This window comes from Actinia tenebrosa, unplaced genomic scaffold (assembly GCF_029948245.1).
Source record: "Actinia tenebrosa isolate PJP-AT-01 unplaced genomic scaffold, QUT_ActTen_1.0 PGA_scaffold13__45_contigs__length_12533684, whole genome shotgun sequence".
Taxonomy (NCBI): domain Eukaryota; kingdom Metazoa; phylum Cnidaria; class Anthozoa; order Actiniaria; family Actiniidae; genus Actinia; species Actinia tenebrosa.
In genome coordinates, this window is record NW_028292573.1 from 9,761,305 (window position 1) to 9,783,844 (window position 22,540).

Here is a 22,540-nt window from a genome sequence, read left to right on the forward strand (position 1 = left end):
TCCTTTTCACATTTTCATTTTCATTTCATTTTATTATCATTTCGCATTTTTCACTTCCTTTTATGACATTTTTATTATTTTTCATCATTGTAATTAGGTCACCTTTACCCTTTCCGACCATGTCAAACACCACAGCATATTTTATCGCTGGCCAAAGTGGGATTTTTAGACCTCACATATTCGGTTGCTGTGAGATCCCAAAAAAACTAGTTTAGCTGTTATTTTGTGAAAATTACTATTTATTCATCAACCAGGAAATCCTGTTTTTATTTTTAAATGACCACAATAGTCGTCTATAACGCTTTCATCCCCCCCCCCCAGTTTCATGCCTTGCGTGACCCCTACCGAAAGAGTCACGAAGGCTTCAGCTCATTCCATCCATGTGTGCGGTACAAATATAAAAGCTCACTATGCCTTCTTCTTTCCATCCTTTTAGCGTTGTTTTTCATATACTTGCCTCGCTTGTAGCTTTTACCGTTTTCTCGTCGGACTTTCAGATTGTCACTCCAGATCACCAGAGTTATGGCGGACGGTGGAAATATCTGACCAACATTAATACGGTAAGACTTTTACACTGATGAAAACATTAAACAATTAAATTTGTTTTCCTTTCCATGCCTTGGGAATATATTAACATCATAAGATAAAAATAGTTATTTTTTTCTTAGAAAAGTTTTCGTTGGTTGTCAAAAAACGCGCTCACCGACGTTCGATCAGTCGGTGGTCGTTCGGCGGCCCATCAAGTTTCGTTTTAGCGTGTTCTTGGTCTGGCAAAAAAGATATCCATAAAAAAATCCATGGATTTCTTTTCTACGACATATAAAACAAACAAACCATAACTAAGTATAAAACAAAAGACCTAGAAATCAAATTTATCCGGTCTAGTAGACTCAAGACAGTAGTCTTCATGACCGTGGGTTTCCTGTGTATTCTAATGCCCATACTCCTTTGGACTCTCCGATTCAAATCCCAATATGAGAAACTACGGCAGGTCTATTCATTTTGGCGGTACGGCGATTTTTACCTTCTTCCTGCTCGAGTATAACAAGACACCTACTCCATGGGATTGGGGACCGGGTGGAAAATGGAAATATTTTCAACTGTGGAATTTGGTAAAGTATTTTTTTTCACTTTGTGAACTTTTCGAATCGGACACCTTGTAGTGTAATCAGATTGTTTTTACCCGGTTTCTTCTTACCTATTGCTTTTACCAAAGCTAGCCAACCTTCTTGAGTCTTTAGAGATCCTATCTTCGCAATATTGAAGCATATCTTTAGAAGATACGACGATCACAGATCAACAAAGATCATCGTATCTTATCTTCAAATTCATCCTACTTCCCGCCACACTTAGGCTTCTCTGGCCCAGTTCTCTCAGTTCTCCAAGATGGCGGAGGGTAATCATCGAGAGAGGGTGTTTCACTTCATTTTCGCTACATTTTTCTGTATTCTTCTCTATTATGACCTTAAACTCTTACCTCCTGGTGTCATTCTGTACGGAGGGCGTTGGAAATACTTAACTTTTATAAATTTGGTAAGAAATGTGTGGATTAGAATGAGAGGCATTTTGTTGAGAGTCTCGGTCTCGTGATCAACCGAAACGCCGGTCAAAATTATTGCATAATTTGTCTGTAAAAGCACTGAAATCACTTATTACTTGAATTATTTGATCAGTTTTCTAAATAACGACGAAAGAGTTTGTTTTTGACGACTTGTAACCTTTTAATAGAAGTCGATGGATCGTTGATAGCATCAAAAATTTTCATTTTAGCGATTCAAAAATTTATAACCTTTCAAACATATTTTTATATTGAAACTTTTTAAGACTTGTTCAAGAAAAAATGCTAGAATATCAGTTGAAATAGTTAACAGACTAAATGAAGATATATTCAAACGGTTTGGCTGTTTGACTTACTTGATAGGATCATGTGACCTAGCTAGTTCAAGTTTTATTGAAAATGTCAGCTTCAAAGAGATATAAAAACAACTATTTTTTTTATTTCCAGGTATTTCAAGTCACGTTTTTTGTTTTCGCATCATTTGGGGATATTGTTACATTTTTTAGAGGACAAGAAACAAACTGGATCATATCAATCAGGGATACCATGTTCGCTGCAATAGTCTTCCCATGTGGTGTTGTAAGTGTCTCAGAACACTTAGTTGTAGTTGGGAAGCACTTGTGGGGTGCACTGCTAATGCACTGCCTCTCATCCATGTGTTCTGAGTTCGAGTCCTGCCGATCTCAATGTCCTTTGTGATTGTAGTTGTTTGTTGGTTCTCTTCTGTGTTTCGTAGGTTTTTCTCCGGGTTCTCCGGTTTTTCTCCCTCCTCAAAAATCAACTACTAAATTCTAATTCGAGCATAGGAGAAGACAGCTTACCAAACAAACTCACTATTTTGGTATGAACTTGACTCATCCAATGCAGGTCACTTGCCACAAGCCTTGCATTGGTGAGAGGATAAAGCCTTAGCAGCACAGACCACCAATGCTACTCGTATACAATGGAAGTATAGGTCTTAAGAGAAGATAATTTACTAATAATATTAACACATCAGTATTATTTAGGATGTACATGTATTGTGTTCTCTGATTTCAGTTTGTCACAGCCACTTTCTGGGGAATCTACTTTGTAGACCGTGAATTGGTTTACCCAAAAATACTAGATGATATTATACCAACATGGATTAATCATGGTCTTGTAAGTATTGTAAATGATAGAAATGAGTCTTTTTCGTAGAATAGTGAATCAGCTTTTATTTTTTTGACCCAAGTCAAAACAAACTCATTACTGAGGCATTTGCAGTGGACTTCTTTGAAGATATGGTGGACATATTAAATTGCAAGATATTATGGGCTTTCATGGGACAAATAAAGCTTTGTTACAGTAATGACGTTGATTGATAATTAACGGGTTACCAAGAAAGAATACAACAAAAGATTAATTAAGACACCACATTGATCTCCTTTACCCATAAAAGAAAAACAAACACACCAAACTCTCCATCTTTTCCCCATCTTTGTTTTGTTTTGCTCCTCGCTGTATGGTCGAAGAAGTCCATTAGCCCTGACAGCACTCACAAACACTCATTACAGTATCATATGCTAGCTGACAAATCCAGATTTTACCAAGATTATTATCATCATCATTGCTATTATTATTATCATCATTATCATTATTATCATTATTATTATCATCATTATTATTATCATTATTATTATTATCATTATTATCAATATAACGTTGATAATATTATCAATATTATTATTATCATTATTATTATCATTATTATTATCATTATTATTATTATCATTATTATTATCATTAATATAATAATAATAATCATTATTATAATTATTATTGTACAGCATACCTGGGTAGCTGTTTCTGTGATACTAGAAGGAGCTATAGTTCGCCATCGATACCCAAGAAATGTAGTAGGACTATTCTTTGCCCTTCTCTTCCAAGTAATCTATCTTTCATGGTAAGTCTCTTTAGAGGCTCAGACAAACACTGCTGAATTTCTGGTTAAAATTTTTTCGAGATATGTCAAGATCCTGGTTAGTAGATATACGCTAGAAAACATAATCTTTACACAGCCAGAATCTAGGAATATGTCAGTTATTTTGTTGCCAGTAACTTTACAGTTATCATGTGATGAATTTTGCTGGGGCAAACCAGTGATAGGCCAAACAAAAAAATAAGTGTTTCCTGTTTCACAACCGACTCTAATTTTCTTGCAGATTTTTGACGACCCTAATATTATTTTCATTCCCAAATGCATCACAGGGTTCCCAGTAAGCTCATTTCCACTGTTATATCAGTAAAAAAAATCCGACCCACTTATTTTTTTGTTTGGCCTAAATTATCTTTGTTTATTATATTTGAGGCTTTCAAATGAAAATACTTTATGGTTTACACATGTTTAAATTGTTTATAAAACATGACAATTCGACTGCAGTTGTGGCAGTCTTCTTCAGAATCAAGATGAAAACTGTAAAGTCTCTCCTTTTATTTCACCAATACCTTTACTTTTTTAGTTTAAAAAAAATTGTTTTCATTCCCAGGATCTCATACATTGCCTATACACAAGACTTCTGGGTTTATCCATTCCTTCGTTTAATGGAAAACTCTGCCAGAACTGCTTTCTTTGGGCTGTGTGCACTTGTTTTAGTGTTCTTTTACTTTATGGGCAAGGGAATGAACAGAGTCATTTGGGAAGGTAAGAAAATACCTAGCTATACTATATGATAGTTCATTGCTTGCCCTCCTGGTTGTGCTGCTTTGGCGCTGATGCAACAGGACTACATGGTATGTTTAGATCATAATTTATATTGTTATATTTCTATTTCAATTTGTAATGCGCATGTGCTGCACGTGTGAGCATCTTCCTATGTAACACGCGCAATATAAGTATTAAATTATTATTATTATTATTAAATCGTTATGGAAAGTATTTACATGCAACCTTCCACTTTTGATCCCAGAGTCTTGGGTCTCTGTCATTCTTACTCAATGAAATGCCAGAGTAGTCTGTGAATTTCTAGTGCTTGGTAGTCCAAAATATGGTTTTGCTTGTTATTTTGTATTTGGCTTATTTGATTAGCCCTGCATTTTTTTGACCAATCATCAGGTGAAATGCTTGATTCAACCACAACACTTGCATTCTGCATTTCTTGCATTTTTTCAGTGTCATTTTGTTCAGAATTTGCAGTAAGAATGACAGTGCTCTGGGTTCAAGGGTTGGTAGCTTTCTTGATCATGTGTAGACCTTTCCTGAATTAACTTGACTGAACTGCCTTGCCATCCATTTCCAAGGGATTTCCATTGTTAATAAATGTTAGTAAACTTTATTAATCTTGTTTCTCCACTCAAACCAGGTGAAGAAGCCAAGATAACAGCCCAGGAGAAAAAGAATGCATCCAAACGAAAAGCAAAAAAAGTTGAATAAAATTCTCACATTAAAAGTTTACCCCTTAAAAATAAGACACATGATTTTTTTCCAGATCAAAGATAAATACCTCCACTGTGATTAATATCACTTTATCATATCATATGAGTAAAAATACACAGGTGATTATTGAAAATCTCACGTGCTGATTGGTCAAGAAACTCACACTATCACACGATAATCTCCTCCAGCGATAATCCAAAATGGCTGCCAGCGGCTTTGTTGCTGTTAAAGGAAAAAAAGATCTTTTATCTTCTTTATTATATATATTTTTGAAAGAATCACCTGAGTATTTATACTAAAACAATTATTTGCCTCAGACTCAGTGAATATCAGAAAAGCTTTACCTCATCGCTCAAAGACTCACATCTTGGTAAATATTCCCCCATATTCACTTCGCCTTCAGCAAACAATTTGTTAATTAATTTGCAGTTATGAAATAGGTCTTTTCCTTTTAATAGTTTTTACTTAATTTTACTTTTCTTTCCTAGATAGGATATTCAATTTCTATGACACTTGCATCATTTTGATATTTAATTCCTGATTGTCAAAAAAATCTTCTATCACTAGCAACAGGCCTCATTTCTGTGGGTGTAGTGTTTTCCCATTTCAAATCATGTCATTCCCTAGAGTGTCAGTTCTTAATGGCTGCACATGAGAAGATACATGAATAAAGAATACAACTCAAATGAATGCATTCAGTACTTGAAAACTCCTTGAATTCTAAAATTTTGATTTTTGTCCTTGAAAAGTCCTGGAACTTTTCTTCTGACTCCTTGAATAATTCATTTTTATCCTGGAATTTCTTGGTTAAAATTACAAAAATAATTAAAATGATACATAAAACAGTAATTTCCGGTTGTTTTGGGGGTATTGTGGGTAATTTGTTTATATTGATTAAAAAAATGCATTCAATTTCATACTTTGAGAATATATGTAATTTTTCATATTATCGAAATGAAAATAGTCCTTGAAAATGACCATTAAGTCCTTGAAACGTCCTTGAAAAATCCTGGACTTTTTTTCTTAAATTTCTGTGCGAACCATGTGAATCTTACGTACAGTATTCTCAAGAGAATGACATATGGCCTGAAATGGAAAAAAACATGCCCGAGGTGAAGAGGTCCATTATTTATTAGTATTAATTAATAAAAGTACTTCTACATAACTATATGGTTCATCTAATCAATGCTAGATTGAGGAAGCTGATGGATGATTTGAAAGCTGATGGATAATTTGGACCATTTGTCTTACTTTGAGTGGTATTTCTTTGTTTCACTAGCAATATTTGGTATGTGATGCAAATGAGTGATTCTATTTGGCGTGTGGAAAAAAATTGCAAGCCTAATACTGAATAAGCCAGTTCATGTTTAAGAATCTATTGTTACTCATGCATCTATCTTGTCTATATCTGTTTGAAATACTTTGCTTTCATCTCTAAGGAAGGCATTTCTTCTATTTCTAACTTGTTGTGTTCCTTGCTGACTGACGGACCGACGGACTGATTAATTTTTCGTAACTTAAGCTCAGTCTTCAGCACATCTGCCAGCGTGCATTCCAGCTCAAGTTGGAGGACAAAACATTGCTAGATCCCCCCCCCCCCCCCCCTTTAGAATCTAAACTTATTACCCCACCCCTTCAAATTGATGGAGCTACTTTGGAAATTGCTGCAAGAGAATCTATCGATACCTATGGGTGAGCGCATTTGTCGGCCTTTTTATAGGGTATACTTTTCTCTTAGAGCCAAGGTCAGACAGTTTTTATCCAGAACCAATTTGGCCAAGCCACTGCATATATCATTGAGATTATCGACGCAGCAGAAAGGACCGTAGTTTTGCGTAATCCACTCAATGTACTCGACAATAATCTCTTCGCAGACCAGGTAAGAAGACAAGTTGCACCCAAGGGGGTGGGGAGGGGTTGGAATTTACAGCGCATCGAAATAAACATCGAAGTAATATAACAAACACCCACACGGTCACAGCAAAGAACTTAGTGCTATTTAAGTCTGTATGAGACTTGGACCGGGACTTATTAGGTGAATGGGAGACACATGAAATCCAATCATTCCAAAATTCTCCAAAATTCACCACTAGGCCTGGCAGTTGGGTCACTAGGAATGGAAAATCCAATCATCAAAATGGGGTTTCCCCAAGGTTCATCACTAGGACCGGTTGGGTGGGTACTGGGCAAGGAAGATCCAATCAAAATGGGGCTTCTCCAAGGTTCATCACTAGGACCGGTTGGGTGGGTACTGGGCAAGGAAGATCCAATCAAAATGGGGCTTCTCCAAGGTTCATCACTAGGACCGGTTGGGTGGGTACTGGGCAAGGAAAATCCAATCATCAAAATGGGGTTCCCCCAAGGTTCATCACTAGGACCGGTTGGGTTAATGGCCAAAAACAAAGCTGGTGACCTGTTCCTTCGACCTTTAACAGAATACTGACTGATTTTCAGGGCTTATGGAATGATAGTTTTGTACTTGGGCCTCCACCTCCTTATACAGCTTCTGAAGATGTCAACGAACAACAAGAAAGGGTAAGGAATAATTATTGTGTCGTTTTTAATTTCAAGGAGAAAATGGCAATAAAACCGTATAGCAAGATGAGAGTGATCCAAAGTACAAGACCTCGAGCCTTGCATTACTTTTACAGTCAACTCTCTTTACAGCGGACACTCTCGGGACCGTCACTTGGTGTCCGTAATACATTCAATTCTCTTTACAGCGTACACCCTCGGTACCGTCATTTGCTGTCCTTAATACATTCAACTGTCTTTACAGCGTACACTCTCGGGACCGTCACTTGGTGTCCGTAAAAGCAAGCGTCCCCAATAACGAGAACTAATTACAGTAATTTCTTTGTCAGTATTTTTGCCGGGGATTTTTCCTCCTGTCCGTAATAGTGAGGTGTCCGTAATATCAGAGTGTCCGCAAGGCAGGAGTTGACTGTACTTCAACCTTCAAATTTTATTGATACATACGCTGAAAAAAACACATTTTCGCTGATCCAAGTCGAAGCATGCGGCTAATTCATAATAGATCGTGAAAACATAAAAACCTCAAAGATTCTGAAAGATTTTACTCAACTTTGGATTCATACGTTTTCTTATTTCAAATTTTAGCGCTTAAAAAAAGAGTTGATTTCTTGGACCACGTGCTTAACGGTTCATCCAATCATATAAAACCATCTTAGATATATATTATACCGACACTCTATTATACCATGGTTCTTGCAGGTACAGCCATTGCCCAATGACAGTGAGCGGGAGGAATAACTTTTCAAGAAGTCTTAAAATTTTATAAGCACGGCATCTTAAACAAAACGCACGTTCTGTGTAATTTACGAAGTCAAGAAAAAAAGGTTCCTGGTTCATTCTTAAGAAACTCGTGCCACAGGAATCCCAACCGACTAAACAAGGAGATAAAGAGACTAAGACATGAAGAAAAGCCTGGGCAAGAGGCTAATTCCAGTGACTCTGATGGAGTTCAAGTCAGTTCGAGTACGAGTCTGCTATATGTTGATGACTACTCTTCCCATTAGTGGGTTGATTTTTTAATCGCTTCGTAGCGTCCGTTATGTTAACCGCGAGTGCACCGCGTGATCAAAACTTGACTACACTTCGATCACGTGGTGTAAAAAATTTTGTCCACGTGATACAACATTGGCATCACGTGGTCGATTTGAAATGCACTTATTGTTTAGCTTGCATCATTTGAAACAAGGCTACGATGGAAAACAGACCCGTTTGCCTCCTTTCTGATATTAATCACCTAACATCATTGATATATCTAGGATGCTTACCATATATACATGTATGAAAAATACAGAAGTTCCTATGCGAAATTACGATGACGTTTTCCTTTTGTTGACGCATTCATTATTTGCTAGCCAGAAAACCATCAAAACACGTGACAAACCTATTTAATAAATAATGATAATAGTAATAAAAAAAGGAAGAATATAAGAATATAAGAACCAGAGAAAAAATGCTTACAGAAACACATTAAATTTAACTGTAATTCAAAACTTGTTTGCATCTATTTACTTGACCGACTAGTTGGATTTGACTAAAACAGTTAGTCCTCTCGCCCTCATGGCCTGTATGCGGTTAGTCACAGACAGTCCAAGGTCTGTGCTGGAGAGAATAACTAAAGCCAGTACAGAATGTATTGGATTGTTTTCGAAATCCTCTCGAATTGTCGTTTGAGACTTACCACTACCGATTTATACGAACATTTTCTGTTTCTATTTCACGGCATCAAGGACAGGTTGTCTACCTTCAAACCCAAGGAGGTCCTGTTGCTGCTTATGTCATGACCCAGGGACCTAATGGGATGCCTGTGGCTGTCCCAGCAATGACTGGAGGACCTATCTATCCAGTACCAAACCAGGCCGTGGGTGGACAAGGGTATGTGATGCAGAATCGTCCACAGGGTGCAACAGCTGTGACACTTACACAATATGTCCAAGGAGATGTTACTACTTCAGGTGACCAGCAACCATCAGGGAAGACAACAGATACGTCCAGTGAACCACCTCCAGTTCATATGCCTTAAAGAATCTTGATAAGCAAAACTGACAGTAAAGTCTTGCACCTTGCTTCCGATAGCGTTTTCCATGAATGACGTCACAATTGTGCATCATGGGATTGAAATGCGGAAAGACTATGGTTTCATACACCGAATGGAAATATGGCGACCAATTTGAATAGCTATTGTTCTGGACTGACTAGCCACTGACTAGTTTCGTGTTCACGTGAAAACATAAAAGCGTTTTCACATGTATGAGAGCCACTAAATCTGTGGGGAGGGCCATATTTTTTGGAATGTGTGTTTGGGGAGGGTTTCTTTTTTTTTAATGATGGGTGTAGGGAGGGCCACAATTTTTTGACTTAACAAAACAACTTGACAACTAGATCCGGCGGAACAGCTACAACATGGAAAAGAAAAACTTTTGAATATTATTCATAAGAGAGTAGTACATGTAAAAATAAAATGTTAATTAAATATTTTTTCCATCAGGATTTCTGGTATATATATTTTTGGGGAGGGTCATAATTTTTTGTATCCTATTTAAGGGATATACATTTTTTGTCTTTGCCTTTCAAGGAAGGGCCTCTATTTTCTTGACAGGGTTCAATGCAAATTTGGTGGCCCTCCCCCCCGATAAATAATGATAACTCCCTAAGTAAAGTAAATGCTTCAGTGAATATATTGTAATACTATATCTTATCAAAAATGATTGTGTGGAAAAAAAAAAAAAAAAAAAAAAAAAAAAAAAAGAAAAAAATAACACTGCATAGAATGACTACGCTGATAGCAATAATCAGGTGGTGTTTTTTCTTTACCCCACTTTAAGCTAATACGAAAGTAAAAAGACCCTCAGTCTTCATTTAAGCAATAGAACATTAGGCTATTTCATTCCTAATAAAGGTTGGATTTTTAACAAGCTTTTTGATTGGTCAAAAAAACAATGACTTAGTTTTAAATGGAAAAGGTTCTTTTTTTTCATTATTAATTACATCATTTCGACGCTTCGGTAGAAACGAAGGCAAAATAAAGCCTGGCTTTCTAACGAATTTTTTGAAATTATCCAACCAGTGATTTCAAACTGTTGACTCACTTCAAGCACATCTAACTTCAGAACAACACAGAAAACTGTTCAAATGATAACTACTTTTAGCTTATAACGGAACAATTGTAGCCTTTATAAGAATCGCGGTCTCGGTGGAAAACAAAAGGCAATATAAAGCTTGGCTTTCTATCGAGCTTTTTAATTGGTCTTAAAATTATCCAATCAATGATTTTAAATTAAACTATCGACTCACTTTAATGACGTCGTTCTAAACAACAATGATGAAAACCGTTCAAATGGAAAAAGGAAAGAAAATATTAACAACATAACTCAGATTCGAGGTTTTGGTAGAGAGATAGGGTTTAACTTCAAGAGAACGAAACGATCCGCCTTTTGTCAAATTGTACTGGGGTCTCTTTGCTTCATTTTTGGCGTCTTCGATCGAATTTTTATCTACAGCAGATACCATGGTTCGTATGCTTTCCACACGGAAGGACTCATTGCGATTTGGACGGGTGTCTGGGCAAGGTGTTTGTAGTTTCACGCGTTTCACGACTCTGTTTTAATTTTTATGAGATATAATTGTTATGTTAGTAACTGAGGTCAACATGCTTGGGTTGCTGGCGACAACTGATGATATCTTATGCCAAACTTGAGAGTGAGAATGAGTTGTGTGCTTAAAACATTAAGTGTAGTGGTAGTGAGTGTGGAGTGTATTCTATACATGATTCGCCTCTTGTTGGGGAGACTCGGAAATGACTTTTTCCCAGAGTATTAATTGTAATTATTTGAAAAAAAATACAACATATTGGTGTTCGAACGAAACAAATGATTAATCTCTTGTTAAAACATACGGATTTTGCTCGTCGTCAGATCCAATTGCAAAATGAGAAAGACTACCTACTCTAGGTTCTTTATAATTTGTACGACCACGGAAGCATTTCCTATTCCTTGATATCAAACTTGCCTAGTAACTTTTCATACTATAATATATTCTTTATAAAGTGCAGGATTTATATACCAAATTCATCGGTTTACATCTTATCAGAGAGGGAAGTTTCCTTGTTTAATTTAGTATATTTAAAAATGCTAGTGAAACCATAATTGCACCGACAACTAGTAATCGTGCATGGAAAATAAGTTAGAAGCGATTAGTTTTACCCGATCGACATGTTTTTCAGCATGATATTTACTAAATTCTATTCACTCATTAACATATATACATAATTTATAGTCTTTCAAACGTCGGGTTTCAAACTCGAGTGGGTATTGTATATGATGACTGCTTCCCGCTCAGCCGAATTCACACAGATGGGCAGTCAACGGTAAAGCTCTACAATTCGACCATGTGGAAAAGCAAGATACAAGATTGACGTTGTATACCACCACACATATCACACCGATGATTCAGCTTTAAGACTCTTAGTTATTTGAAATAGTTGCGACTTTGGCCGGTTCAAGGTCCGCCAAGTTCAAATAGACATTTTTCAGTATTTATGTAATATATATCGTGACGGTTCAAACCGGCATGGCCAATCTTATTCCATGAATGCTTTGAAGCAAAAACATAAGCCAGAGAGCGTGACATATTCACTGCCTGCATGTGGTTATCACAATGTACATTATCGTAAATCAAGATATAATTGCACTTATTTTTGTTTGCCCCAGTTCCTAATCACCGGCGTTATTGGATATTTTGCAAGTAAACCCTATCCAAGCACACAGAGACCCAAGATGGCTATGGTAAGTAGAAGCAGCTACTCTTATAAACTCTTGATACTTATATTAACTCTTAATTAACACTTAATAAACTCTTAATTAGAATGGCCAATGGGCCTTTTCTTAGCTTGATAACCAGGATACCTAATCAGTATGGTTTAGCTTGGGTACAAAAAATACCACATGCACCAAATAGGCGGACCACAATGCACGATCTTTGCTGCGGCTAAGAGCAGATCCAGGGAGGTTGTAGGGGTGTCTTAATCGGGTCCAGCCAGACAAATCCGTCCCTAACTTGAAATGTGAATGCCGTCAGCTGATTTCTTTATCGTGGACAAAAATATTTTAAAATTTTGTATGATTACTTGAGGCGGAAACCACTTGCAAAAAGCCACTTATTGGGTATATTGTTTCTGGTCCTTTGCCTTAAAATATTTATGCCACAAATAGAAGAAGTATTACATCACTTGATATCATTTATTTTTGTGTCATAGATCAACACCTACTTGGGGTTTTCCATTGTAGCCACTGTGTTTGCTGGAGTGCTGCTGATTTGCTACGGTTTGGGTGTTAGTTATATAACACGCTCAAGACCATCATGCACACGATATGTGCACACGAATTGCGATTACTCTCCATACAGATGTGACATAGAAAGAGTGACTGACAGCGAATGCCAGATAAGTGTTGGATTGGGTGCCATGATCATCATCTTTGCTGTTATTGAGTTTGGCGTTGGTATCTGGTCTTCCATCTGCTGTTGTATGGGTTGTGATGGCTGTTGCTGTGACACATCTACTCCACGACAAATGGTAAGTTATACTATAACATTGCACATAATCCCCTCACCCCAGACTCTGAGATGGACATGGCCGTAAAAAGCATTATTTTAGGTTTAGCAAGGTTTGATTTGAGTGCCTTTCTGTGTGCTGTTCCTCGGCTGTTGCTATAACAAAATCATCAGCATAAGTGAATGAGAATACTGACTACCAGTGACACACTCTCTCAAAGAGATAAATATAGAGATATTGTGTGATCAATTGGAAATGACCTTTACCAAGACGAGCTAGCTACAATCTTGTTGTTAGATTGGCTTATCTATGACAGATTTTACAATAACTCAAATTTCTCGCGCGCTGATTGGTAATTTTTTATCATCAATAAGAGAACAGACAGATAAAGCTGACGTCAACGAGCGCACGCTCTTTCCGTTGGTTGTTTTGATCACTAAAAATGAGGTTTTTATCGTTTTTTGTTATTGTAAAAAAACAATGGTCTCGTAGCCTCTAAAGATGCAACATGGGATAGCGAGAGAGGGAAACACTTGGAAGAACACGTTTAAAGTCCGAAATTACCACATGTTTTTGAAATTGTGGTTTTGTAACAATAGGAACTTTAAGATTTGTAAGATCAACCAAGGGAGCACGTTAAAATTTTGATTGTGTTGGTTTATCTTCGATTCTATTGCACGTAATCTAAGATATGACAGGCGTTCCTTGTAGTGCTTGTTTACGTGCGCGCTACACTTTATGGCAGGCTTTCCTTGATTTATTCGGGCTAGCGAATTTACTCCGAAAACCGACGAATATTTTGCGAAGAGCGGAGCGTTATTCCATTCCTTACACGATCGCAAGCCATTCGGATCGGCCGAAACCAAAACACTACGAGGAACGCCTGTCACATGATAGATTGCGCGCGCTAGATAGATCAACCAAGAGCAATAACGGTACGGCAACACGGTGCAACATTGCGCGCAACATTGCAGGCATAGTAGGATAGTTTTCTACTTCAGCAACGTGGCGCACAACAAATTGCGTCGTGTGTCATGGCTCGCAACATTAATTATATGCAACATTGCGCGCAATGTTGCACCGCGGTGTGTCCGTAGCTTAACTTTCTTTGCACAAACAAAGTTTTAATGTGCTCCCTCGGATCAACGAAGGCGACGTCAACCGGAGATGCAAATAATTTCTCTTGGATTTATTGGAGATTTCATTCAAAACTTTTGACGTTGTCAATAAAGTCAACTCATCAGGAAAGACAGACTTTGAAGAAGCAAAACCCAAAGGTGAAGTTATTTACACCTCCTGGTGACGTTACCGTCGTAGATTTTGCAAATCTTAAAGTCCCTATTAGATAGAGGAAGGGAACACTTGGAAAGTACAAGTTCCAAGTTCAAAATTTAGTAATGTTTTTGAAATTGTGATTTTTTGTAAAAACTAATTTCGTCCAAGATTGTAGGTCCTGTTGATGGCTGTCTTGTTTCAGGGATCTAGATGGATGTACTAATTATTTGTTTTTGTTTCACGGCATCAGGGACAGATTGTCTACCTTCAAACCCAAGAAGGTCCTGTTGCTGCTTATGTCATGACCCAGGGACCTAATGGGATGCCTGTGGCTGTCCCAGCAATGACTGGAGGACCTGTCTATCCGGCACCAAACCAGTCCGTGGGTGGACAAGGGTATGTGATGCAGAATCGTCCACAAGGTGCAACAGCTGTGACTACTACACAATATGACCAAGGAGATGTTACTAATTCAGGTGACCAGCAACCATCAGGGAAGACAACAGGTGCGTCCAGTGAACCACCTCCAGTTTATATGCCTTAAAGAAACTTGATAAATCATGGAATTTAAATGAAGCTGTCTTTTTTTAATTCGTGGAAAAGCTGTTTTTCAACACCGAATGGAAATATGGCGACCAATGTGAATACCTATGGTTCTGCACTGACTAGTCACTGATTAGCTTCGTGTTCACATGGAAACATAAAAACGTTTTTACATGTATGAGAGGCTAGTCAGTCGCTAGTCAGTGCAGAACCATAGGTATTCACATTGGTCGCCATATTTCCATTCGGTGTATGACTGATATCAATCTTCTTTTCCTTGTAACAGAAGCCTTTGCTTACAAAGTAGTTACGCAAATCGATCCACAGGGGTTTGCAATATATGTATTGAGTAAAAATACGCAGGTGATTATAGAAAATCTCGCGCGCTGATTGGTCAAGAAACTCACACTATAAAACGATAATCACCTCGAGCGAAAATCCAAAATGGCGTCCAGCCGCTTTGTTGCTGTTACCGGAAAAAAAAAGCCTTTTATCTTCTTTTTTTACTTTTTTTAAAAGAATCACCTTTGTATTTTTACGAATAATTGTTAATTAAAGCAACTGCTAAGTTGTTAGACCTATTCATGTTGAATACACGCGATAAAGTGTTTAAATTGAACTCTTGCAGCACACGGTCCAACTACGGAGGCGGGAGTAAAAATGACTTTACATCAACGGAGATGAATAAGTTAAAAGCTGCTGTGAAATGATTATGTAGAAGATAAAGATTGATAGATAGATAGTTTTATTGACTAAAACTTTAAATTAAAAATTAAATTCCAAAGATCTGCATAGAATGAGCTACCCTCATAGCAATGGTTTTCTTCCTTTTTTAACACACTTTAAGCTAATACGAAAGTAAAAAGGCCTTCAGTCTTCATTCAAGTAAAAGAACATGCTCGGGTCAGCGGTCAGCATGGCGGCAAGACGTGTATTTTTGAGCTCCGCCATTTTATTACTTCTCTTGGGATTTTCGTTGTCTTTTGAACTTTCTGATCAAATTTCTGATCACCAGAAGTTCGGAGTGTCGTTTATTATTAACCATGGCTTGCTTATCAGTGGAAGGACGGCTTATTTTCTTGCTGGTTACGATTATTTGACAAGACCACGTGGAAGAAAGTACTTTTCTACTCGAATTTGCCGTTATCCCAATGCTCAAATTACTTTTAATTTGAATAGACTTGCTACTAGTGGTGATATCAACCCTAATCCAGGGCCTATCTTCTCAGGGAACAGTACTAATACCTCGTGTTCTGTTTGTATGAAGACTGTGGCCAAGACTCATCGAGCAATTGAATGTGACTTATGTTTCAAGTGGTGTCACATCAAATGTGGCGGCGTCTCACCTACTGAATATAGAAACCTGCAAAATACCCTAAATTTTGCTTGGACATGCCCTACATGTATATTGGATCTACAGTCGTTACCGTTTGCTAATATCAGCAATTTGGAGCTCGACGATTTAAACCTCAATGATTCTATTCATTCTGGTTCTCTTCTCAATGATAGTCGCGAAGCCGAGGCTAATAGCCTCCGGGACTTTCTCCAGCCCTACGAAAGGAACTTTAAACTAGCACACTTGAATGTGAATAGTATAGCTGGATTTAAGTTTCACGTTATTAAGACTTGGTTGCTATCTCGACTTTTCGACGTCCTGGTATTAACAGAGACTAAAATTGATGAGTCGTTCCCTGACTCTCAGTTTGCTGTCGAAGGCTACAGATTCATGAGATGTGATAGATCTATTCGTGGTGGTGGCGTTATGATTTTCTGGCGCTCTAGTATTGTTTTTCATCATATCCAGATGCCTACCTTAAACAAACTTGAGGCCACTTCAATTAAATTAAAGATAGGCAAGAAATGGCTCTTGGTGATTGGTGCATATCGACCACCCAGTATCACGTCAGCTGTATGGTTTAATGAGCTATTCAGCTTACTAGACTCTGCTTCATCAATGTGTGATGACCTCATTCTACTTGGTGACCTAAATTGTAATTTAATGGATCCAGATGTCAGTGGCCGTGACCTTGTGGACTTATGTGATATATTTAATCTGGACTGTTTGATTGACAAACCCACACGGATTAGTCAATCATCACAAACTCTCATTGATGTAATCCTCACTAGTAACAGGAGAAGGTTTCTATCGTCTGGAGTTTTTGAACCACATCTCAGTGACCATTCATTGGTTTACACCATTATGAGAACATTTTCCAATTATCATAGATCAAGGAAGGTTACTTATAGGAACTTCAAAGTTTATAATAAAGATGAACTCTTAGAAGACCTTGCCTTAACACCCTTTCATGTTATCTCCGTATTTGATGATGTGTCTGACCAGGCCTGGGCCTTTAGTAAATTATTTACTGATGTCATAGATACTCATGCTCCAATTAAGCAGTTCCATCTCAGGGGTGGCCATGTACCTTACCTGACTCCTCAGTGGCGAAAAGCTATTCGACACAGAAACCGATTATGGCGTAAATATAGACGTGATCCCAGCCCTACTAACTGGAATCTGTACAAGAAGCAAAGAAATTTGTGCACTTCACTTAGACGGAAGTCAATTGCAAGTTATTTTCATCTGAAAGCAGATCGATGTTCTTCTAAGCCTAAAGATTTTTGGAAATTCTTTGGTTCTCTTTTCCATTCTAAGAAAGGACAAGCTAATGACATTGTTCTACAAGAAAATAATGACTTTATCACTGATAAGTCTACTATTGCAAAATTATTTAATGATTATTTCATTAGTATTTGTGAGAATTTCCCTTTGCCTAGCAATGAAGTATATGGTACGGGTTTTTCAAACCATCCCAGTATCTGCACTATAAATAATTGTATGTTAGGAGTTAATAATCAGAATAATCAGTTTAGCTTTCATACCACTTGTGCTTCTACTATTACTGATATAGTGCTTTCTCTTTCTTCATCAAAGTCGTCAGGTTATGATAACATTCCTATTCGCCTAGTTAAAGATAGTATTCCTGTTATTTCTCGAGTTATCTCTAATTTATTTAATTATGCTATTATGACATGTATTTTCCCTACTTGTTGGAAGTTGGGTCAGGTCACACCTATATATAAAAAGGGCATTGAATATTCGAAGGGTAACTATCGACCCATTACTACCTTAGCTGCCTTTGGTAATATCTTTGAACGAGTCATTGCAGGTCAGTTAAATAATTTCTTTTGTGACAAGCTGTCCCAGTTTTTATCAGCTTATCGTAAGCATTATAGCTGCGAGACTACTTTGCTTAATTTATTAGAAGAGTTTAGGAGTGGTCTGGACAAGCAGCATTTTGCATCTATTATTGGTATTGATTTGTCCAAGGCATTTGACAGCTTGCCTCATGACTTACTTCTAGCTAAACTTGCTGCTTATGGTTTATCCTTTAATAGTTGTTCACTTATAGGGAATTATCTTACGGATCGTTTTCAGAGAGTTAAATTGGGTGACCAGTTTTCTGATTGGAGCCCACTTATCAGAGGAATTCCTCAAGGGTCTGTATTAGGCCCTCTCCTCTTCAATATTTTCCTCAATGATTTGTTATTATCTGAGCTTCAGTCTAAGGTTAGTTCATATGCTGATGATACCCAGATCTTTGATGTTAGTAATGATGTTTCTCTACTACATAGGCATCTGCAGTCTGATCTTCTCACTGCTCATTCGTGGTTCTGCTCCAACGGCCTCATGATGAATCCTGATAAATGTACTACCATGTGGCTAGGCAAGAGCAAGGGCATAAACACACCTTGTTTTTCCATTGGTAGTGAGGTGGTCAGTCTTGCAGATGATGTCAAGTTACTAGGTGTAACTATCGATAGAGATTTAAAATTCAGCAAACACATTACAGAGATAGCACGGAAGGTTGGCAAGCAAATTCAAGTCTTACAAAGACATAAGAAACTAATTAATACTGATGCCAAAGTCAAATTATATAATGCCTATTTTTTACCTCATTTAGATTATTGTTCTATTGTATGGCATCATTGCGGGAGAGGTAATTCAACCAAATTAGAAAAACTTAATGAACGCGCTTTGCGTTTTATTTATAATGATCATAAAAGCACATATGAGGAATTATTGTTGCGTATTAATCATCCTACTTTGTATAATAGGAGAATGCACAATATTTTAATATTAGTATTTAAGGCTCTGCACGGACTGGTTCCTGAATATATTTCTAAGTTATTTACACTACGTAATTGTAGCATTAATTTACGGGGTGATAACATTCTTATAGTACCTAGAGTAAACACCACTAGTTATGGTCTTCATTCCTTGGCTTATCAGGGTAGTAAGTTATGGAATTCTCTTCCAAACAACATGAGATTGTTGCACGAATTAAGTAAATTTAAATCGGAAATTTCCAAAGTCAAATTTGATATTGACTGTTGTACCTTTTGTAGAGGATAATTCTATTTTAATTTTATTTTACATATATACATATATTTATTTCATTGTTTACATCCATATTTTTATATTAGCATCATGTAATTTTAATTTTTAGTTTAGGTTATTTATAACTTGGAGATATTAGCATGTACTTGCTATCTTGTAATTCAAGTATAAATAAAGTTATTGTATTGTATTGTATTGTATGCTCTCTTAAAGGCCAATTTAGACGGCACAACTTTTACCTACCATTTGTACACGCGAGAGTTTTATAACGTGTTGTAGCCGTTATCTAGACGCGCACAACTTTCAACTTACGACACAAAAAAAGTTGCACGTAATTTGCTTGGTTTGTTGTTTAGGAGACTGGGGACGGCAACAAACAAGATGGCGGACAGAAAGCGTAGTACAGCGAACCAAATTATTTAAAAGAAAGAAACTGAAACCTCCAATTTGACCTAGCTAGAACTATAGCACGGGAATTTATGAGCAAAATAGCAACACCACACGTCTAAACATGAAAACTATAAGCATTCAAGTCACAAAATAGCACGATTAATCGACTTTACTCGCTGCATTGCTGCAGCTCTATGATCTTTGTTGAAATAAGACGAGTGCTTACAGTTGAATAAAACTTCCTCTTTTGCCCATCCGCTAACCAACCTTTCGATTTCAACGCTTGAAAATTTCTTTTCTTCGTCTTTGCATTGTTTTGTTTTCCTCGTTTTCGTAACATTTGGAAGTGCCATTTCTGGTTCCGGTTCCATATCGTCACCCTCTCCCCCTCAGTCTTGCTTTTTTCGTAAAAATTGCTCACAACTTTGAGGAAAATCTCAAAGTTGTGCAGCTTTTTTCGTGTTGCGTGCGACAGTTGTGAGCTGGTTGTACGGTTAATTTAGACGAAGCAATTCGAGATGTAGCTATGTCATCAGCGTACGCGCGTACAAGTTGTAGGCAAAAGTTGTGCCGTCTAGATTGGCCTTAATAAGCCCTTTGCAGCTCAAATCATGTGCCAATTAATTCACTGTGAGCAAATGAATGAACATTTTGATCAGTCCCCATGGGTGAAATTTAATGGGGAGCAAACACATACACGTTCTACAACCTTTTTCGAGAGACCTTAACTACATTTCGTAACACGCTGGTTACACGTTCTATTAAGTTGTTTAACTCAGGGACCTTATGGGATGCCTGTCGCTGTCACAGCAAAGACTGGAGCACCTGTCTATCCAGTTCCAATCCAGGCTGTGGGTGGACAATGGTATGTGATGCACAATCCACAGGGTGCAACGGCTGTGACACCTATACAATATGTCTAAAGAGGTGTTAGTACCAATTGTGACCATCAGTGAAGACCACAGAGATGCATTAAGTGAACCCCTCCTATTTATATAAAGAACCACAGATTCTTTAAACTGTGATTTCGAAACCATAGGCTAAAGGCTTTACTCCCAGTGCCACAGATTGCAATGACGTAAACTATGGCTTTGCTCGTACGTTATGTTTTGTGGCTTAGCTAGCGTCAATCCCGTCCGTCCGTACGTCTGTGTACACAACACAGGGATCCCGCTTGATGTCAAAGGAAAACTACTCGCAAATGCGGTTCTCAAATGCACAGAAAACATCGCTTCAGAAAAAAGGTCCAAAGACGGCAGTGCAAGAAATGACAATCATCCCGCTGAGTGTGAACTATATCAAATGCATCTCAAATCTTGCATTAATTGCCTTCAATGAAATATTTAAATATTTTAGTCATACTCAGAATGCACTTATAATAAGCACCACAAATGCTTCCCCCCCTATATATTACAATCGCAGTGTTTGTAGCCATAAGACCACGAGCCTCTCTAATAAGGGACAAAGCCGAGGTGCACTGGTTGCTAGAAAGCACCACAGTTTAGCCGATTTAATACGATAGAGGTGGGCTTACGATGACAAAATGTCTAGCTTTTCTTCGGTTGATTGCTATTGATAGTATTCCCTTTTATAGTAACGTTCAGGCGGTGACCACGAATAATAGTTCCAAGTCGAAGTTGGAGTTGCCGCGTATAATAAACTATTGTCTCGCTATGCGCGGAAACTCTGTACGAAACTGTAAAATGCAACCTCGTACCCAGAACCTGCCTTTCTTCTGGCCTGCGGCGAATAACGAGGGCTCTGACATAATCCATTTTTGGAGACCAGGACTTCTTGGACTTCCGGTATAAGAGTGCATGCGTTCAAAGACTTGCCAAAAATTTTTTTAAGATATGTTCCCAATTTCTAATTTTTATTTTGATGGTTAGTAAACACAGAACTCTGTTTCATTGATTATTATGATTCACTTCCGGAAAATTGCGCATGCGCCAAAAATGGAATATGCGCAGCCCTCGTTTTTTGCCGCAGGCCAGAAGAAACGCTCTAGGTGCGAGATTGGGCACAACATAGTTAATTATGGGTAAAATGCTAACCGAAAAATCTATTTAACAATCTGTAACAAAGCAAAATGACAAAGCCTATAGTTAAAATGGTTGGCATATTAGCATGACAATGGCAGAGTTTGTAGACATTACGTCCACCCAGAAAAGGCCTCTCACGTCCACCTCTTGGTATTTTAAAAGTATTTTTTATTGCTCAATAGATGACTAATCAGTGAGCTCGAAACTGGGTTCGTGTCAAGGTTCAAGGCAATCTCGTACCCAGAGCCTGCGTTTCTTTCGGCCTGCGGCATATAACGAGGGCTCTGGCATTATCCATTTTTGGCGCATGCGCAGTTTTCCGGAAGTGAAACATAATCAATGAAAATCATGCTTTGAAACCTGCTTTCAAACAGAGTTCTGTGTTGTACAATTTAATTTAAACGCGTCTGTGAGATTTGTTTGTTTACTGTTTTCTTTTGACTGTACTGCACACTTCAGCTACAATGTTCAATACAACAGCCTAAACTGAAACAAAAAATACATTACTGTACAAGCACTACACCATTTCTGTACTATACTGTACTGTGCTGTATAATTTCATTTAAAGAAATCTGTTAGTGTTTTCCTGAACAGAGTTCAAATTAAAAATACTGGGATTGAACCAAACTAATTGAACTAATTTTTTCAAATCCGGCTAAGATCGAGCGTAATCTATTTCATTATGGTGTAATAGCAAACTATACTGCAATGATCAGTGTGTCGTCTGTTGATACGCAAAAACTGACAATATAATCTATGACTGCTCCCGAGTCATTCAGGGTGTGAACCCAACCAGAACTGAGGCCAGGAGGCCCCGACAGGGACGACAAAGGCGAGAAAAAACAACAAAAAA

At 37.6% G+C, this 22,540-nt stretch overlaps 3 protein-coding genes across 5 annotated transcripts; all 3 read left to right on the forward strand.

Annotated features, from left to right (window-relative positions):
- Positions 1–374: 374 nt before the first annotated feature.
- On the forward strand, positions 375–6,117 carry LOC116290099 (androgen-induced gene 1 protein). Of its 3 annotated transcripts, none has more exons than XM_031697084.2 (6): positions 375–560; positions 2,006–2,137; positions 2,597–2,698; positions 3,367–3,482; positions 4,066–4,220; positions 4,879–6,117. In XM_031697084.2, the coding sequence occupies exons 1-6, from the start codon at positions 411–413 to the stop codon at positions 4,947–4,949; spliced, it is 726 nt and encodes a 241-aa protein (XP_031552944.1). In that variant the 5' UTR covers positions 375–410; the 3' UTR covers positions 4,950–6,117. The 3 variants fall into 3 exon arrangements, with proteins under 3 accessions (XP_031552944.1, XP_031552946.1, XP_031552945.1); XM_031697086.2 differs by lacking the exon at positions 375–560 and adding an exon at positions 937–1,112; XM_031697085.2 differs by lacking the exon at positions 375–560 and adding an exon at positions 1,331–1,533.
- Positions 6,056–15,639, forward strand: LOC116290074 (uncharacterized). Its single transcript, XM_089028755.1, has 6 exons — positions 6,056–6,064; positions 6,691–6,831; positions 7,407–7,487; positions 12,194–12,268; positions 12,739–13,056; positions 14,561–15,639. Exons 1-6 carry the CDS (start codon positions 6,056–6,058, stop codon positions 14,852–14,854), a joined length of 918 nt encoding a protein of 305 aa, XP_088884881.1. The 3' UTR covers positions 14,855–15,639.
- A 130-nt stretch (positions 15,640–15,769) lies between these two features.
- LOC148911790 (uncharacterized) lies at positions 15,770–20,568 on the forward strand. The gene is made up of 2 exons (XM_089028756.1): positions 15,770–18,721; positions 20,425–20,568. Exons 1-2 carry the CDS (start codon positions 15,770–15,772, stop codon positions 20,566–20,568), a joined length of 3,096 nt encoding a protein of 1,031 aa, XP_088884882.1.
- The last annotated feature ends 1,972 nt before the right edge of the window (positions 20,569–22,540 follow it).